Source organism: Argiope bruennichi, chromosome 2 (assembly GCF_947563725.1).
Source record: "Argiope bruennichi chromosome 2, qqArgBrue1.1, whole genome shotgun sequence".
In the NCBI taxonomy this organism is placed as follows: Eukaryota; Metazoa; Arthropoda; class Arachnida; order Araneae; family Araneidae; genus Argiope; species Argiope bruennichi.
In genome coordinates this window covers 27,080,840-27,102,528 of record NC_079152.1, presented here as the reverse complement: position 1 = coordinate 27,102,528, position 21,689 = coordinate 27,080,840, and the positions used below count along the sequence as shown (strand labels likewise).

The 21,689-nt window shown below is 25.5% G+C and overlaps 1 protein-coding gene across 1 annotated transcript in view; it reads right to left on the bottom strand.

The window, feature by feature from the left end:
* LOC129962145 (nephrin-like) overlaps positions 1 to 20,960 on the bottom strand; it is a 132,409-nt gene extending 111,449 nt beyond the window's left edge. Inside the window, exon 1 of the mRNA XM_056075883.1 lies at positions 20,609 to 20,960. Within this exon, the coding sequence (XP_055931858.1) occupies positions 20,609 to 20,675 (67 nt within the window). The 5' untranslated portion in view covers positions 20,676 to 20,960. The remainder of the gene's footprint in view (positions 1 to 20,608) is intronic.
* Positions 20,961 to 21,689: the final 729 nt, after the last annotated feature.

Here is a 21,689-nt window from a genome sequence, read left to right as displayed (position 1 = left end):
TTTGATGTAAAGATTTCGGAATTTTTATTATATTTGTGATGTAGAATTTACACTATTTCATTAAGAAATATGAAAAACCGATTGAAAAAGCTTTAATATGCTTTATATAAAATAATATCACATAAAAAGACTTTTTTTAAGAAACGATAAACAATTTATTTCCAATTTCAATTTCTGATTCTAGTAGACATAATTTAAGAGCATATCCTCAAATGAATGATATATTACTTCTAATTAAGAACTAAAAAATACATAAAATCTTAAAATCTTAATGTAAATATAAGTTATGTAGCTATGTATATTCTACGTTTCCTCCCAAACAATACTGATTTAAACTAAACATTGCACATGCAATCTTTTGGACAAAAATTACTCTTTTTATTGTTTAAAGTGCAGAAGTTGATAAAATATTCAGTTAATTCGAAAGTTATTAAATATTTGTCATTTTATTGCAGAGACTTCATAGAAAATTGCTTTTCGAGAAATATTTTAAAATCTTAAAATTCATAATTACCCTTTCAGTGATACCATATTCCTTTCTGTGGAATTTTCTTTCAATTTTTATCAGTTAATTTGAACCTTAAGACTGAAGATTTTAAGATGCATAAAGATTCTGATCAATTATAACTACATTTTAATATATATATATATATATATATATATATATATATATATATATATATATATATATATATATATATATATATATAAGAAATTATACATAAATAATAATAGTTAATTCTCAATAAGACCACGTGCATCTACTAGAATTAAATAAAACTAAATTCCTTTGCCGACCAGCTTATTCGTCATAATTATTCATTTTTTAGATATGCAAATTAATGCGGAATACAATTTAAAAAATTACCTTACTATCGGATAAGATCGGAAAACATAAATTTAACTGCATAAATTAAAGCATTAAAAACATTTAATGAAACAGTCTGAGACCTTCGTAGAGTATTTGTTTACCTTTGACATTGCTAATATGTTATAAAATTATTTCAGCGACATGGATATTAATGATTTTTATCTATGCTAAATAATAAGCATTTCACTAAATTCATTAAACTTACTATTATATTGCATTTCCAAGTTTGTGCCATTAATATGTTACAAGAATTCTGATGTAGAATAATATTGAAAATGTCTGTCCTTTTTATCTAAATAAGATTACCTAAGCAAAAATATTTTAAAAGAGCGTACATAGAATATTTCTATGGGCGTATTCTTTCAGTTTTAAAACAAGCACTCTATATATTTCAAGGCAATTTTGATAGTTTAGCAGTTATGTCTCAATGCACCAATCGATCTAAATATGTAGGTTCCCCAAAGTCATTTGGGCTATTTATCCGAAAGACAGTGAAAAGATCTTATCTAGAAATAGCCTAATGATGTACGTTGTCTCAAACAACTCGATACAAGGACAAGAGAAATCGTAAATGTTTGATAAGATGGGTGCACAGATCAATGGCCGCGGTGACGAGGGTCTTCTTTGTTAGTTGTTGTGTGTCCGAGAAATTGAGTTGGAATAATGCGGGCTTTTATGGTTCTTCCACTTCCGCAACAATTTGGAAAAGAAAAATCCAGAACAGGGAATAGGATGCAACTGCTAAAGAGGATATATATATATATATATATATATATATATATATATATATATATATATAAACTTTTTTTCTCTAAAAAGAAAAAGTTTATCATTTTCTTTCTAATTTCTGGTATTATTTAAATAGCAAAAACAACAAAACACACACACACACACACACACATATATATATATATATATATATATATATACACAAAAGTATTAGAATCAAGTTAATAGGAAAAACAAAATTCAAATAAAAATTAAACCAAAAAAATATAAAAAATTATAAAAAAAAGAATCCGGCCTGAAGACTTTTTCAAGGGTCACCCTCAGGCAGGGATTCAAAGAAAGGGATTTTTTCTGTGAGGACATACAGACATTGTCTAATAATGATTCCTCGTGACCCGAAAATCCCCTGAAATTATGCTCAAGAGATATACCATTTTAACAGAAAGGAAATACAAAATAACAAATTAGAAGAAAATATCCACAACAAAGTAAAAATTCAATAACAAAAATAACAATAAAAAACAAAAACTAGCACTAAAATTAAAATTAAAAACGAAAAGGCCAGAACATACCATTCAACAGTCAAGGAAACTTTAAACTATCGATTGCGATTCCCTGTTTTTAAAAAAATTAACGGTAAATTATGTAAACAGAGGTAGGCTCCCAGCGCCATCTATTGAGTGATCCAATATGCAAGGAAAGTTCTATTTTTATTTAAGCCAAAGGATTAATCTCAAACCATACCTTGTTTAATTAAAAAATTGACATTACAGTAATTTCTAGGAAATTCATTTTTAATTAAATTTTTAAGGAGGATGTTTGATGCTTCAATATAAGAATTTTTATTATTGCAAACCCTTTTGATCCTGTTAACTTGTGAGAAAATTGCATTGGTTATATATATATATATATATATATATATATATATATATATATATATATATAAACTTTTTTTCTCTAAACAGAAAAAGTTTATCATTTTCTTTCTAATTTCTGGTATTATTCAAACAGCAAAAACAACAATAAAAAAACATTGAGTAATTTCTATTAGCATCTGCTCATTATCAAATCTTAGACAATGAATATCAATTTGCAAAAGATAGAACAAAAATATTTTCTAATTATTTTTATTTTTTATTTTTATCTAGACTTGGCTGCAGAAATTATAAAATTTATGTCTGTTGTTTTGCTGCTTATGGCACTTGTCATACACAAGCTCGCTGATAAATTCACCGATTTTAATCCGAGTTTTAGCGTCTCTTGTTTTAGTAACGCCATCTAGGGCCAAGAATAGTTACTTTATGTCTGTAAAATGTAAACATATTAAGCTTTGCATTAAATATTAACAAGCATATTAACCTTTGCATTTGTATGGCTGCTCAATACGATTCAAGGCGGTACAGCATTTCTATGTTTTATTTATTTTTTTTTAGAAGTTGCAATGTTAAAAATACCTACAGAGTGATAAGAAGATATAAATTAATCTCTCAAGGAAATTCAAGTAAAGAATCAATTTAATTAATTAAAAAATATAAATAAATTAATTTTAATTATATATATATATTACATACTTTATACCGAATCCTTACTTGAATTTGCTGCTAAATTAATAATATTCTTTCATTTCTCAAGGTAATTTATTTCTGTAAATCCTTTGATTCATTTGTTAGATAATTAAAGAAATGTATTCTTCGTTAAGATACCTCAATAAAAATTCGATTTATAGGAACTATTTGAAATATCCCAGCTTAAATATACAACCACGGCAAACGAAAATTCCTAGTCAAAAGATGGTAAGAAAGAATTTTCATTATTATTTCAAAATTTTTATATATGATACATCAAAAATACTTAGTAATAAATTTATCATTTTAAATAATAATTGCAATTGAAACGAAATAAATTTTGAAAGAATCATTTCAATAATTAAAAATTTAGTTTTCATTAATAAAAACCACATATTGCTTTTAAAACAACAATTGTTCAATAAATCTTCAAAATAGTCATCTTAAAATTGCATCTAATCAGTTCTTATGTATTTAAAATGTGAGAGATTTTTATTACTTTTCTGATTGAATAGATTATTAAGTAGCTGACTTTCCAGTGAATTAAAGGCTTTAAAAATAATTCATCTGCAATCATTGAGGTAACATAATCTGAATATATTTAGCCAGTGAAAATTGCTTTCCGTTCTTAATTTTGATTTTTTATACATAACAAAAAATAATATTTAATAAGCAATTAATAAAAGAATAAGAACACAGCGAATACGTTTATTAATTCCTTACAATCAAAACGACTAATTAATCAAAATATTTTGAATTAGTAGGCTATTCTTCATTACATTAGAAATGAAACTTTAAGCTGTTATTTAGTTAATAATAAATTAAAAGAAATTGGAATGAAATGAAATCATCTCACAAAATATACATTGATTTTTTCAGAAGAAGTTCATTATTAATAACAATTAAAGCAATCCAATAATTAAAATGCGCTTGTTCATCTCAAAGGACAATTTTAAATGAAGAAATTCCTGAGATTAAAATTAGTAACAAGAATAATGAATATTGGTATGTATCTCTTATCTTTTGTTATTTTCGTTTGGTGCTTTTTTTAAAACTACATAATTATTTCTTAAATTATTTATTTTGATATTTTTCTCCTTATGTTATGAAAGTATTTATTAAAAACGCTGAAAAACTATAAGCTTTCATTTACTTCAAATAATGCAATCTTTCTGGGTTATTAAATGATAATAAAATGAAATCATATCAGACAAATAGTTATTTTGATTCTTCAGAAGCAAATGATCATTGAATTTAATTCAAGACAATTATATTTAATTTCAAATGTTTTTTATCAGTAAAGTCAAATTATCATTGAATTCAATTTAAACAATTATATATAATTTCAAAGGCTGTTTCTTGCACACTAAAATCAATTTTATATCATGAGGTTCATAAGATTTAAGGCATTTATTTAAAGCGGATAATTTTATGCTCTTCAGTGTAATACTGATATGCATCTATCCATACGAGAAGGTCATCCCTTTTGATACGTGTTGCTCTCGAAGATGCATCACCGCTGAATAACTATCTCAAGAATCGCTTTCGCTATAATAATCGCGAAGCATTTGTACTAATGCGTCCCGTTCTCATCACGCTAAACGATGGCAATATCTTCCTTCCCGACGACATTAAGATGAACACTCAAAGATATTCCATTAAACACGCCAGGACAAGCAATAAAAATGAAGATATCTGCAGGCACAGTTTAAAGTGGCATCTGAAATTCCAAACCATCCATTTGGTAACTAGGATTCTCGAATAGCTGCAGACAAAGTTAAATGATCCGAGGGCCTATCAAGTTGAGAGGGGCCTTTACCATTATCGTAATTTGATCTAACAGGGTGGATGCCTCCTACACCACACTGGGAACATGTTTGTCTCGTCTGCACCAAGTGCATTGTTAATGGAGCACTGAAAGCGCGAAAATAAAGCATGTGTTCTACCATGTGTGTTGCTAATTTGGAATAATCTACAATGAATCGTGAGGGGCATTGGATTCTATAAAATACCAGCAAGGGGAATTGATTGCATGGCTCTGATTCAATGCTACTGCATTATGTATATATAGAATAAGCGATATGCAAAATTATTCAATGAAAAAAAGTTTTCAAAATTCGAATTTTTGTTGAAAATATTCTTTTTATAAGTAATGTAGAAGAAATAGGAAATATTTTATTAGATAAAGAAGAAGACATTCGGTGTAGGAATATTTCTATCTGGATTATAGAAGGAATTTTTTTTATTAAATATAAAAGATGTCCTGTAAGAGAATGTAATTTCTCTTAATTTAATTTATAATATTAATTAGAGTTTCATATTTATTTTGATCTTTGTTCTTATTTCGTGTTATTTGGAATCATTTAATGCAACTCAACAAACAAGAAAATAATTCTTCTGGCAAGAAAAACTAACATTTTTGAATGAATAGTTTTTTTTAAAAAAAGTATTGCATGAATATAATACTTAAGAACCATATCATATGTGCATTATTGACAGATATTGCATATTGCCTTATTAATAATCATATATAAGCATAGGCATATTACCATATATATTGCTTTATTAATATTTTATGATTTTATATCTGGTTTCTCTTAAAAGTGTTGACTGACTTTGTTGTGTACCTTGAAATCAAAAGCTTCAATACAATGCTATATTCAATATAATTAAAAAAATCAATAAAAATTATTTTTACTGATTTAAATATTGTGTGGTATTTATCAATCATTTTTTATTAATGAAGGTTATATAATAAATAAACGGATTAATTAAATTATGACATTCTATTATAAATATTAAATCCCATACTTTGTTTTTAAAAGTTTCAATATTGTCTTATATATCTTATTTGTAAAAAAAAAAGTGTTCATAACGAAATAAGCATATAAATGATATTTTAATATTTTTGTCCATTTCTTTTATTTAACTTGATTTACTTCATCTTATATAACATTTTTTTTTTCAATCCATATTCACTTACTTCTTGATCTATTGAAGTTTTGAAATTTTGCACTCTTATTTATACTCGGAAATATATCATGCTGACTTAAATATATCATTTTAATATTTTTAGAAATATGTGATAATCGATTGATTTAAGTAGATTATAATTTTATACCAGTAATGATACCTAATAGTGCATCTACCTATCTATATATAAATCTATACATATAACGCTAATGTTTGTTAAGGGATCTTATTGCTTATTGCAGAATGACAAAAGTCAAGTGGCTAAGAAAAAACATAAGAATGTTTCAAATAATTCTTTTGAATACTTTTATAATTGCACTTAATGCAATCCTTCGCCTAAGTATTTAATGGCGTTTCAAGATATTATTAGAAATTCTCAGGAGAGAGCTTACTCTGTTCTTGAAAACTCCAATTAGTTGAAAGTAAGAAGGTGTAAAAGAAATCAAGGTGAGAGTTAAAATGTGAGAGAAAGGTGTCAAATAGTTTAAACCAGCAAATGGTTTATCCATCTTCAGATAAGTAATGGCTATATTTACCATTGATATCGATAATGAATCTTCCCAAACTCTTATCACACAAAATTGATTTTTGCATTATATTCAATTTTAATTACATTTTTTTGCTATTGTTATTTATTTCTACAGTAATTTTACTTTTAAATACATCGTTTAAACTATATAGATATTAACCAAAATCCTTCTTTAGATTTTAACAGCAGAAAAAACAAGATTAAATATTAACATGTAAAAATTGTCTTTCTTTCGATATTAACACTACAAAAAAAAAAAAAACAATTTTATTTTCTCTATTTTTTAGCACCTTGCATCTTTTTTTTTCTTTGTATGCTTAGTAATTTATTTAAAGTTTTTATTAACTATGAGGAAAATAATGTCGTGTTTTGTAATCTTATCAAATGTAAAAGAGAAATTTTTAAAAATTACATCCCGTATTAAGAGTTTAGGAGTTAAAAATTCATATTTTGGGTAAAAAGCAGAAAGCTAAGAAAAAAGAAAATCAAACTTTTATGATATTAATTTTAAGGAATTATAATTGTGAAATTAAAAAAAAATGCAAGATAATCAAAATTGAAGAAAATTTATGATGAATTAATAAAAAAATTCTGCTAAGAAAAAATAAATTTAAAAAATTATTTGGATACAAAAACATAATGTAAAAAGTTTTTTGAATAATGCATATTAACGCAACTTATATAATACAACCATGGTTAATGTCTGTATGATTTTGTTTGAAAAAATAATTCATGGATTATTTGAATGCATAAAGAATTATTTTTTTTCACATAAGAAATGTTCTAAAGTTATATATAATTAATTAAATACCACATTGGTAGTTTAAAAGGCGAAAAAGTTGATAATCTGTGCCAATGTGCTGTGATTAAATTGAATTAAAAAGTTAAAGATTAAATACTTGAAAATAATCAAAATAGAAACAATGCTACTTTTTTAATGCGTTAATAAAAATGCGCTAATTAAAATTACATTTATCAAAGGTATTTAGTTAACATATGCTTATTGTTCTAATAAAACTTATGATTTCGAAAATTTATTTTAGGTTTAACATTATTTAAGATAATTGATTAACTGTAGAGGAAAATTTAAAAAAATATATATATTTTGCTTGAAAATTTCTATAGAATATAATTAAAATTACTTCGATTCCACGATCAGCAAACAAAAAATTTTCAGAAATATAAAAATATTTTAAAATATATTAAAATAATTTCGATATATGTAGATAATACTCTGTCGAAAGTAAAAAGTAAATATATGTAAAGTCCAGTAATATTAAAAAAAAATCATCCAAGTAAGGAAAGTCAAATGAAACATTTATTAAAATTTTCATCAAAAATTTTTTTTTTATACTTCAGTTAATAAAAAGTGGGTACTTGAGTTAATAAAAAGTTTTTTTTCATTATTATTCTACTGCAAGTCAAATATTTCTCTTTTAGAATTTGACTCATAAAAAAGTAAAGAAAAAAAATTAATGGGCATTGAAATGGTAAATTATTAGGAATAAAATTTTATTCTTTTAAATGTTCCTGTTACAAATCCTTATTAAACTTTCTAAAAATTCAATTTTAGGAAGAAGTTTCGTGAACGGGAAATCACACACTGGCAAAATTCCGTACTAAACTTAAAATGATAAATGAATTTTTATCAAATATTTAAATAGTACCATTTATATAAACTTAAATATTTTCGAATAAAAATAGGGGAAGGTAATAAAGGCATTTAGAGAAAATATAGACTTAAAAGGAATGAATTTTTATCGTTTGTATTAAATTGATTAGGTAAAGCAGAAAGAAATTAATATATGTATTCCTTGTAGATAGGAATTTATCTTCACTGTTGTCCTTTTTCAAATTTGAAATAAAATCATAAAATCTTAAAAGTTTCATTTTATTCTATGTCAAGACTAAAAAATTTAATTAAAAATTCTTTTTAAGCCAATTTTGTAAGTGATTTTATAAGCATTTTATCGGATAATATTTTTGGAAACTGTTTAATTATTTAAATCATTTGCAATGCTAAGCATGTTTCAACAAATATTGTTTCGAATAATATTTAATATATGTAGTTTTTAATATTGTATCATCTACGTTTTTAGACATATACGTTGCATTTGACAAACACAGATCCATCTTTTATTTTATGGCAGTGTCTCAAATGATAAATTAAAAAGTTTTAGCGAGAAGAAGATGTGTTTCATTACCTTTTGAATAAGAATAGTTTTATATCAAAATATTTAAACAAAAAGATGTTATTGAAAGATAGTGAGTAAAATATTATCTCCCTTTAGTAATACTGAGATATATTCGTGTCCGAACTCATCAAATATCAACCATCAGTATCTATATAATATAAAACACTCATAAAGCAGAGTGATTTTTTATTTATTACAGATTTGATATTTATTACTGAATATTCACATATAATTTTTTCATGAATGGATAAAATTCTGCTGGTACAAAATTTTACCTTAAAAAATTTATTGTTTTTTGTCTAAATTTTCCTTTCTTATAACTTTATTTTTCATAACATATAATTATAATCAGAAATATAATCAATGATAATATTTAGAAATCTCAGTAAAAATATGTAATGCAAATATTCAGTGAAAAAATAAAAATATACTACAATAATTCATATAAAATATTCTGCAAATATTATTTCTAATAATCATCAGTCTTCATTACCTTGCAGTAAAGTCAATTTTGATCCCAAAATAAAGAGCAATTTAGTGACTAAACTCATTTTAATTGGCATATTTCCATCTATAGTGAAATTCGTTTTTAAATTTAATTAGATATCTGGGACATTTGAGTTGATCAAAATATTCCTTAAGAAGAACCACAACAAACAAAAAAAAATGTTTATGAAAAGGCATTCTAGTTGAAGGTAATAAACTCTGAATAATAACTTCACCTACAAAATTCAATATCCCAAATTTCTTTTCTTAAAATTTGAAATTCTCATTTATTGAAATTTCTTTGAATTTGTGGTATAATTTCTTAAACTCAGCTAAAAGAATAGAAGAGCGAATTAGAAATGGCAAAAAAATATATTAACAATTTGTCATATCATTTGTTGTTCATCGTAAATTTTAAACATTATAGTTTATGAATTGCAGCAAAAGTAAACCAAATGGAGTTGGATTTTTTAGTTATGTTTAAAGGAAGAGGATAACTGAATATCAATTCTTCTCTTAAATGTTATCAAATAATACTTCATGTCACGACATTGATTTTGTGGTGCTTCAAGTGATGCTGAGAATTCCTTTCGTTCCCAGCATTCCTGTAGTCATTCCATTTCAATCTAGAAAGTCACGGTATTCTTAAAGAAGAATCACCATGAAGTTAATCGACACAGAATTAAAACTACCCTGTTTAATTTGCACTTGAAAAGGAAAAGGATGCTCCACTTTCAAACAAGAATAATTAGATGACACCAAAATATAATTATAACAATTTATTGAGACATTATTTTTGCAAAAATATCATTGTATAAAGAAAAATATATTATTTAATTGATAAGAGTCATGAAGCTTTCTACTGAACAGGAATCTACATATAGAATAATGGAAGTTTGATGCAGGAGATAAATTACATCATTGCCATTCAAATTTTGTATACAATTTTTGAAGATATATGCAGATTATGTAGAATGTTTTTTTTATATTAGCACTTAGCAGGTATATACATATTGAGTAAGAAATGCCCATAACTTATATAATAATTGTGAAAAAAACATATATATTATATTGCGATATTTATTTCAAATTTCAAAATCTATAGTTCATTAGATTCAACATTTTATTGATATTTTCTTCTAATAATTTTGTAAAAGAGTTATAAATATTCATTCTTAACATTTAAGTGTATTTTTCTTTTTTTTTTAACTTTATTTATTATAAACTTGGCCTATCATTATATCATTCATATTCCATGAATTTCAATTGTTATACGCTTTCGAAATGTTAATAATGAAAACAAATACAATTTTTAATTTAAAATTATTTTTCTTTCATAAAAATACGATATTGTCTGCAATATCTGTAAAACTTTAAATACTTAATACATTTTCTGTACATAGTTTGTGGCCAATAAAATCTCAGTTCTCATAATGGTATACTTTTTGTATAATATATATTGTGTTAAAAGCTCAACTGATGCAATATGAAAATAATTTACAACATAATATCAAGCACTTTTTGGTATTTTTTTTATCCGAATTGCTAACTTCAAATCGAAAATGATAAGAAAATATTTCGAAAAATTATATTTAGCCCCACCAGAAATAAATAAAATGTATACATATAATTGTACTTTTAAAAATTCCAAAACTTGAAACATGTTTAATGTTTCAAAGCATCATTATTCCTTCAAAATATTATTTCATGCCATGCATAAATTCTTACCGAAATGTTTAATTTTTAACTTCAAAAACATTAACCAATTATCCTAATGAGTAAAAAAAGCAAAATTTAACCATTTGTGAATATTAATGAATTAACCAAAACGATTTACTTGCCATTCGTTGTTAAAGTATTTTGTTAAAATATTGCAAAGTAGGCAAAATGTAATTAATCGCATAAAACAAAAAGGTATCAATTTTTGTTCAAAACTTGTTACATTTCTTTAGAAGTATTCTTCGCAGACTGCAATCCATTTCTACCGATGTTTATTACCGATTTTTAAAACATTCATTAAAATCGTTTTTGTGAAGCCGCGATAGAAACAGGGAGAATATTTTATCGAATTTATAGGCTGAAAATGATAAAAACAAAAAGGAAATTTAAACCTCGAAAATATGAAAAATTGCACAATGCCATAGCAGGTGAGTATGGAGTTTACTGAACCATACTTGATAATTGTTTGACAAAAATTCAAGAATACCAAATCCAGGAAACAACAATAGAAATGCAAAAGCCGCTATTTATTCTTTAATATTATTCATTATTTTCAATATTTTCCATAGGAACGTATTCAGTAGTGCCCCTAATAGTTAAAGGAAAATCATAAAACATTATTCCTCTGATCTGATAGAGATATTGATGAGTAGAAGAAATGGATAACTTTTCAGAGCATCCATTTTGTCTTTATTCATATATAATGGAATTTTCTTTTTTCTTTCTTTTTTTTGTACATATTTTACTTCATACAAACATTCTTACTTCTGATAAGTAATTATCTTTAACAGCTTTTCGTAAAGTTTTCAATTATTGTTTTCACAAGAATTGCACTGTGCAACAAATGCATATTCTTTTCCCAATATATTCGCCATTTTTAATGCACATTCTTTTCCCAATATATTCGTCATTTTTAAGATCTATATCGTTACAATTCGTATCACATTAAAAAGAAATTTATTTTTAGACAGTATATCGGAATTAGTTTCCCCTTAAAACCAGATTTTTATAGAAGTCATAAAAATATTTGAAACATGAAGACGGTACCTACTATAGATTTTAAACTAAAAATTCTGAATTCTTTTCCATCACATTAGAATTGTATGCTTACATTTATCAGAAAAAATATATGAAAGAATGTTACTGTTCTGCTTCATCTTCTTATTTCAAGAAACTTGCAAAAGTATTTAACAAGAATTTAAATAAAAAAATGAGCAATTTTCTGGGAATATCTTTTGAAAATAGCAACGGAGTGCTAATAGAAAATATCTTAACATCACCGAAGTTTAATTTTAGAAAGCTAAGAATAAAACGGATGTTAAAAATAAACTGTTTTCCCCAAAAATTTTTTTTTTTCTTTTTTTTCTGAAACCGATTTTTGCCAGTTCAAATTTATTTAATTCTGATATTAAAAAAATGAAAGTATCGAAGTAGAAGTAATTCAAGTTTTCAGTATCGCATGATTTTTTTAAATGAAAAGCAAATAACAATTTTCTCAAAGTATCTTTTAAAAATCAGATGATTTTAACTCCCAAATATTCAATCTCCAGAATGTATTTTTAGTATCAGGCTTTTGTTTTTTAAAGGCGAATCATGTTTTACACAGAAATAAGTAAAAATCTTAAGCTTCGTTTTAAAGGATTTCAGGGCATTTATGTTTGGAAGCAGTTTATAATTCTATTGATCATCTTATATTGTAAAGCACGCCATTTACAAAGTGGTCCAGCAAGTCTTTTACAGTATTTCATATTTTTATGCAGCATTTTGATTTCAGATACTATGCCATAAGTGACGTGAATGGAGAGATTCCTTTAGAAGGATATATCATCTTTATTCTACTGTAAATTTTAAGAAGAAATTTTATTTTTGCTTTTAAATATAGAAGAGATTTGAGACATCTGTTTTCAAAGGAATGAAATAAGAATATGTTTTTCCCTTTCCCTCCCATTAAAGGAATTAAAAAGATATTTCGTCCGTTTTGTTCGACCATTCTTGTACCGTCTCATTTCTGATGAATTTATAACTAAAAAAGTATTAAAAAAAGAAAGCAAATTTATCTTCTGTTTGATTAAAGGAAAGAGAATAGTTCCAGAAAAAAAACCCCTTTGAACACTAAAAATTTCAACAGTTTTAAAGGTCCTAATTATTGCAAAGATACCGTTAATACATCTTTAACATATTTAAAATACTGTTGTACACAAAATAGGAGTTTGGACATTTTTTTTATTTGTATGCTTCTTTTAAAGAATCTTATTACAAGGTTTTGAATTAAATTAAACATTCTTGATAAATTCAGTTAGGAAATAAACCTTGAAAACCTGTATGGCATTGGCTAATTGAAAACTAGCGTTTACTTATGTTACTTATTTAATTAATTAATTAGATAGTAATATACCTAATTAATTTTTTACCTGCCTGATAAGATTTAAGCATTTTATATCGCTCCCACATATCCTTTGGCTGGTAAAAAAATGTCCATATTTTTTCTCAGTCTGATCTTTTCTGGGAACATTGCAATAAACTGCATTTATAAACCAGCACCACTACATAAAGTGACGGTATCCTTTCAAAGCTACTTTGCATTTTTAGTGATTTCCTTTATATTTAACTATCGGTTTCTAAGAAAGATGAATTTTAATGTTTGTGCATCAGTAAAGTTTATCGTTCTCTTTCGTGTTACTCAGTGCTTTTCACTGTATTATTATGCATAGAATCCACCAGGATATTAATATACACTTTAATGTGTTTTTTAAAAATTTATATTTATTATATATATTTTTTATATAATATTTTAGTATATAATATTTTTATTTTGTATTTTGTATCTATTTACAAATGCTTTCCAGTTTCGTCAAGTGAAAATACTTTGTAAGTTTATTAGCGGAAATATAACTAATTGATTAAAACTACTAAATGGAAACCGTACAAATTAAACAGTACAAAAAAAAAACAACGACAAGTTAAATAAAAACATTGAATAAGTATAGCCTTTTTTTAATGTTATGGCGATTTCTTAAGCTGAAGCATTATCTTGTGTTTCCAAATTATTTTTTAACAGCGGGTTTAAAAATTTTGTAATTATTTTTATTCATTTGCTGTGTATATGTAGATAAGGCTATAGTTGTAGTTAATTTAACAGTTGTGGTTATGGCTATAATTTCGCAGATTTTATAAATATTCATATAATAAAATAGGTTAGATTTAAAATGTAAATAATATCATTATTCATTTTTCTTTATCCTAATGAATTATTAATGTATAGTTTCATGCATACTGGAAAATAGCGAAGCAAATCATAGAAAATGCAATAGGGAAGGCATGTAAATTAAACTAAAAATTTTGAATTCATTGAATATCCAGCAATATTAGCTGTTAAAGAGTTTCAGATTTTGACTTCATTCTGTAATTTCAAGGATCATGATGGAAGCAGGAAACTTTTATATATTCAATGTGAAACACGTGTTTAGTTTGTATCTAATATAAGAAAAATCCAATACATAATTAAGAAAATCATTTTAAGTCCATTCAGCGCTTTTTACTTTAAGGAATCATAAATCTGAATTATACATGTTTTAAATATTATTATAGTCTCAGTTTATTAAGAAGGTTTACATTTTTAATGGTTTTCATTCTATACTTGTTCAGTCTGATTGGAGAAATGCTTATTTATAAATGTTTACGTAGATTCAATATAAGTAAAAAAAAAAGTTTTTATTCACAAAACAAAATTTAATCAATTAAATTTTTTATTTAAATGGAATATTTTAGTAACCGAATATTAAAAGATTTCAGGGTTTTTTTTGTATATATATCTGAAACCAGGAGAGTGGGCTTCCGAAAACTTTCTCTCATATTCTGTAATAAAGGTCCCAGAGAACACATTACATGGTATTAGTCCAGACAACACATGGTATTAGCAATAGCAATGTAATAGTAACGTTTGGCGTGAATTTATCATTTTTATTGAATTATCGTGTACTCCTTGTCAGAATATTTTGACGATTAAACCCTGGCTGAAGTTTAATAGTACCTGAATATATATATATATATATATAAATTGACACATAACTACAATTGTAACTACAAATTTTATATATTTAAGTTTTTTAGATATAACTTTTTCATATTTCTGAAAGTATTGATCGATAGACCTTTAACCCCTTATTTGGAATTTTGCTCAAAATTTGACAGGTGAATACAATATAGACTTTAAATCTGTGCACCGAATTTTATCTATCTAATACTTTTCGTTTTATAGTCATCGTATTATGTTTATTCAAACAGCCGGCAGACAGGCGTCTGCTGAACGGATTTTGTTCAAAAATTTATGAAAATCTGCAGATTTGGTTTAAAGACCATATACCGAATTTCAGCCATCTCAGTCAAAGAGTTTCAGAGTTACTTTTATTACAGACAAAAAGACAAACATTTTCCCATTTAGTATTAAGTAATTCTCCAGGTCTAAGCCCTAGAAATGCATTAAAATGTCGAGTTAATTTTTTTGACTCTATATTTCGTATACTAGAAAGTAAAAAATATATTATTTGATTTTTTTAAAAATGCGTTACCATTTTTCATTTATTTAGAAACCGAATATAAGATGTATATGTAAATTCTCTTAATATATGGCTAGTATCTTTTTTTGGGTGACAAGCATTTATTTCCATAGAGTGTTAAAAAAATAACGAAATTAGAAAGATGTACAAGCAAGTGCACTAATTTAATTTATAAATAGTAATCAATATGTTGTTAGTTTATATTTAAATTAATTAACACTCCCTTATTAATTACAGTGAGCATCTGAAATTCCCTGTATAAATTCTGTAAACCCTCCCAACAGAGGCGCATTTAATTAAGGAGCAATATATGTAGGATTTAATTGCTATTTCCGGTACAATTTCCCGTAATATTTGATATCATTCGGAGCAACTATGCAATGAAGTGGTATTAATTTTATTCAATTGAGATTTGCTGGTTATTTTAATTGAGATGTTTAATGTTTCATTCTATAATATTAAGATACAAAGAATCGCGCTTAATTCCGAAATCAATTGCAGTATGACTGATTTCACCATTTCTGCCATTTATTGAATTCCAGTAAAAAAAGGGAAAATTAAAGACTGTCTTTGTTGACACTATGCAAATAGTATTTTAATGAAATTAATTAATACTGTTTGAATTTTATTTCATTTTCTTTAGCTCTGGATGTAGTAATGCAAATGTAGTCATTTATCAAATCACCCAGAATGTAATTTTATTCAAAGAACGAAAGCAAAAGCTTTTCACGAATAATTAATATGGCTTAATAGCTTTTCTAGGAATTTGAAGTTTAAGTGAAGGAATGATTATAGCATTTACTATACTGTGCATCTTATTTTAAACCGTAATAAAAGCTAAAAATGTTTTACATTACGAATAAATTATCGTTCTGGGTTTTTTCTGAGGTACTTATTTGGAAAAAACATTTTCTATGATTATAGAGAGAGGATATTATTGTGATATTTATTATACTATTTTATTTAGGATGTTGAGCCAAGTTTATGAACAAAGAATTAAAAATAAATATAAAGTAAAACATCTTCTGCTGGTTCAATTGACTTTCGAAGGTTCATGAGCATTTTTAGTAAGAGTCGGATTTATCTCTTATGCGGTGAGGTAGGATTGCTTGCCATCCTGGAGACCTCTCAAAGGAAACTGAGTTACATTTAGTTTCTACTAACGAGAAATATCAACATTCTTCTTCTTATAATGTCGATATACTCTTGCAACGCATATGAAATGTGGTATAACAAGTGGCAGAAGTATAAATTATATATTTATCTTCGATAGGTAATTTTAATAACAATGTAATCTAAGTAGGAGATTAAGATTTCTTCGCATTAAAGGAGTGCCTATATCAACTCACACAAGAAAATAAAAATAATCTGATGTATTATGCTAGAAGATTTCTGTTATAAGGATCAATGGATATATATAAATTTAAATAAATTAAAAAGTATTTAAATGTAATAATATATCAAGTGTCTGTAAGTATAGAAAATATGTTATATTTATAGTATTTATAGTTCTAGTTAAAAGATAATGTTTTAAAAATATTTTTATATTCATCTTCCAATTAAAAAAAAAACTAAACTTGATTATTAACTATCCAAAAGAATTCAAAACGTGAAATGCATAAACAGCTTTCTTTAATTATTTAAACAAAGTATTGACTGTCATTTTTATGTAACTTTCTCAATAATTAAAAGACTGAAATGCCTCAAAAGTATTTGAAACTAATTGAACACTGTTTTGATAAAAATCCATTAAAAAATATTTATTTCTCCAAGTGCTTCAAATATTCATTTTAATAACCAAATACATTCTTTAAAGATGTTTCATTTAATTATAAAAACATTTCCCACTAACATAATTATTCTGCATACGAAAATTATTATTATTCTGCGAAATAAATACGACTCAAACCTAAATCATAATACATAACACATCTGTTACGTTGGAACCTTCCCTGACACAAACAATTTAAGTTTCGAGCCCCACTAAAAAAATTACACTGTATACGTCAAAATAAATGTGACTCCCACCTGAATCATAATATATAACACATCTCCTAGAAAGGAATCTTATTTGACACCAACAATTTAAGTTTCGAGTCCCACTATCAAAATTATATTGCATACGTCAAAGTTAATGTAACTCCCACCTGAATCATAATACATAACATATCTCCCAGATAAAAATCTTACGTTACATCAACAATTTAAGTTTCAAGCCCAACTAACAAAATTATACTGCATACGACAAAATAAATGTGACTCCCATCTGAATCATAATACATAACACATCTCCTAGAATGGAATCTTATTTGACACCAACAATTTAAGTTTCGAGTCCCACTAACAAAATTATATTGGATACGTCAAAATAAATGTGACCCCCGCCTGAATCATAATACATATCTCCTAGATTAAAATCTTACCTGACATCAACAACTTAAGTTTCAAGCCCCACTAATACAATTATACTGCATACGACAAAATAAATGTGACTCCTATCCGAATTATAATACATAACACATCTCCTAGAATGGAATCTTATTTGACACCAGCAATTTAAGTTTCGAGTCCCATTAACAAAACTATATTGCATACGTGAAAATAAATGTGACTCCCACCTGAATCATAATACATAACATATCTCCTAGATTGAAATCTTATCTGGCACCAACAATCAAAGAATATAATTTGTTTTCTTAGTACACGAAAGTATATTGGGAAAATCTTCAATTAATATATTGATATAATAGTTCCAAACGTCGATATCCTCTTTCCCATTCCGTTATTTTCTGCTTAAGTTTTCAGGTGAGCAGGATGAAGTAAAGAAATTTCATTTGGAATTGAGACTCTCTTAGAAGAAATAATATTTTGGAATGAAAGAATATAATCAGAACATCAATAAATACTATTTCTTTCCGACTATCGCTCAGTTTATTACCAAGTTTAAAATCATTGATAAAACGTGTACTGTATGAGTAATATATTGGTCCGTAAACTCAAATTCGATATATTTTGTGTCTGATGTTTGATATATATATATTATATATATATATATATATATATAAATACTGTGCATGCTCTACCTTCAAAATGCTAGCTTATTTTTAACATAAATTGATATTTATAGATATTTTAAATTCCATGCAAACTTTATAGATATGGACACATTTTTTTATAATATTTGATTATTTAATTATTTTTGGCATTTATTTCATTATTCTTAACAAATTTCAATTTGGATTCATTGGTACATAAGGGATATTTTGAGAAGAATCTGAAAATGTTAAATTAGGTCAGGTAGCAGGAGAAATGCCTTAAGTGTATTCTCGCCCTGTAATTTCCAGGTCACATAAAGGGAGAGGGCTTGTTTTAACAAAGAAATCTAAATCGTAAGCACATACATAATCGAAATAATTTTAATCATATAAATTATGGAGTTCTTAAAAAGGAAAGGAAAATTCATATCACATGAATATTAAATTTGAAACACAAAGTTTCAAACAATAAATCTGAAATTACATATGCACATACAATAAAATTATGACAGGTTCATACAAATTAAGGTATACTTATATAGTCTTTAAAAAAAGTGAGTGACATATATTTGCATTTGATAAAAAGATGAATTTTTGTGAATTCATTTAAAATAACTTGAAATCAAGATTAAGATAAAGGTTTAATTTTCGTCAAATGAAGTAATGATGAAAATTAAAGAGGGAAGGAATGAAGAGGAGGTTATTTTTATTTCTATGTTTTTAGATTTAATAAATTTTTATATACATTTTTTTTCTAGACAGATTTTTAAAATAAAGGTAAGAATATGTTTTCCATTGTCCTGATAGTAAAATGAAATCTTTTTCAGATATTTAATTGTTTAAATAAGGTCTCTTGATGCCAATTATGCCAATTTTACACGATTAATTTAAATCGATGTAAAAGACACTGCGTTTTGTGGAACAATTGAAAAAATGGAAATATTATTTTCAAATAGTCTGTCCTTGAATTTTTTTAATAAAAATATTTTTGTGTAAAATATCAAGTTTTTTTGTGTAAAATTTCAAAAATATAAATTAAGTAATTTAGAATTATGTTTTGGAAATACTAAATAAAATCAATCCATATTATTTTACAGATTAATAATTAGAATTTTTAAATACTAATAATTATTATTTTAATTTTAAAAAATATTTTTTTTGCTACTCTTAATACTGATGATAATATATTTTTTTTAAATAAAAAAAAATATTCAGAAACATAATTACGCATCGGTAACTTATTTATTTGTACTATTAAATGAATGACACATTTAAACATATTTATGATTTCAATAAATTATTGGTAGAAATGACAGAAAAAGCATGTTTCTTTAATAAATTTAAAGTATAAACTTTTTTAGATATGAAGAAGGAGAAACTACATTCAATTAAATATTTCACCTTTATGCCATTGTAATTAAGCATATAGTAGCATTAATTTAATTTTAAACTAATTAAATTTCATGAAATAGCACAGTGTTGCCAGCATTGTTAATATGAATAATTTTCTAACTCAACAGAAAAATTACATTTCCTATAGAGTTATAAAATAGTTATTTCTTTGTGAATATATTCCTTTTTGTTTTTCCATTACAACTAACCTTCGTCAAAAGACAACTTCACAAGACTATTTACTTATTATATAAGCTTAAAGTAGGATATTTTTGGTACTAAAGCACAATAAAAAAACACCAAACAGAACTCAGTCAGTTTGTATATTTATAATGAAGAAATATATTTCTTACTTTACATTTTGATTGTACTGTAATTCTTGGTTTTATTTGGACTATTATTGTCTAACTGCATAGAGCTATTAAAATTGTTACAGAAAAAACAATCAATGTCATTTTTAGTCTTTGAAAAGGTAAGGATTCTATTGCACTAATTCTATGATTGCAATACATTTTATTTCCGAGTACGTTCATTTAACTTAAATTCAAAACTGCTTACCAGCTTTAGCTGATCTTGCCCACAAATCCAGTTTGATCCAAAATAGCACCATCCACATCAGTGTCATGCCTTATATTTTATTAAAGGTAATAAACACCTTTCCTGTTCTCAAAGTCTGAAAACGTAAGTTTCTTCTGTAAAGGATACCGGCATTTTGCTTCAAAAATGTCTATATAAAAAACATGGACATCTATATAGAGTTTTTCTTCTATCAGTAGCAAGGAATGTTGTTTATTGATTTGTATTTGTGCAAGTTTTTCAGTTCTTTTTGAGAGTCTTTAACGATGCAAGTTTAGGAATCTATTAGCTAGATAAAAGAAGCGAAACGTGATTTCACATCGCCCGCTGCGCACAGTTGTCAAACATAGACTGTAAGAACGGAGTATTGGATTGAAGTGGAAGGTTGCAAATATCCATTTGGCTAAGAAAAGTTCGCCAAGAACTCGCCAATTCGTGTTCGTTTTAAATGCCAATGTAAGAGGGTATTTGAATACAGAATGAAAATTCATACTGAATGCCACAACAATCATCATTAAATAATGAAACCAAAAATCCTTAAAATTCAAATCATTAAATCAAAAATGAATTAAATCCAAATGAATATAATCATTGAATACAAATAAATATGCAAATACTTTTTAAACTATAAAAAGTGACAAAATTATGAAGACAGGGAATGTCGAATAATTGATTCTTTTGAAGTGTAAAATATAAACGATCAAATAAGTTTTTAAAAAATATTTTGATATAAATCATACATTTTACGGAATTCACATTTTTAAACAATAGTATAAATGTTTATATTACTCGATTAAATTAAACTAAATTTGGATTATCTTTTGTTGATTTTTCTTTTCAATAATCAAATTAACATCTCGTATTTGGTAATGTTTAAATTTTTTAGCACCTATGGAACAACACTGTAAAAAATATCGATCCACCATAATTAAAATTTAATACAGTAAATATTATATAGTATTTTTTGTATTTCAGTTAATTTAGAATCTATAATGAAATACTGATTTTTTTCTCTATCTATAGCATTCTTCTGTTTTATTACAATTGAAAATATATTATGTTA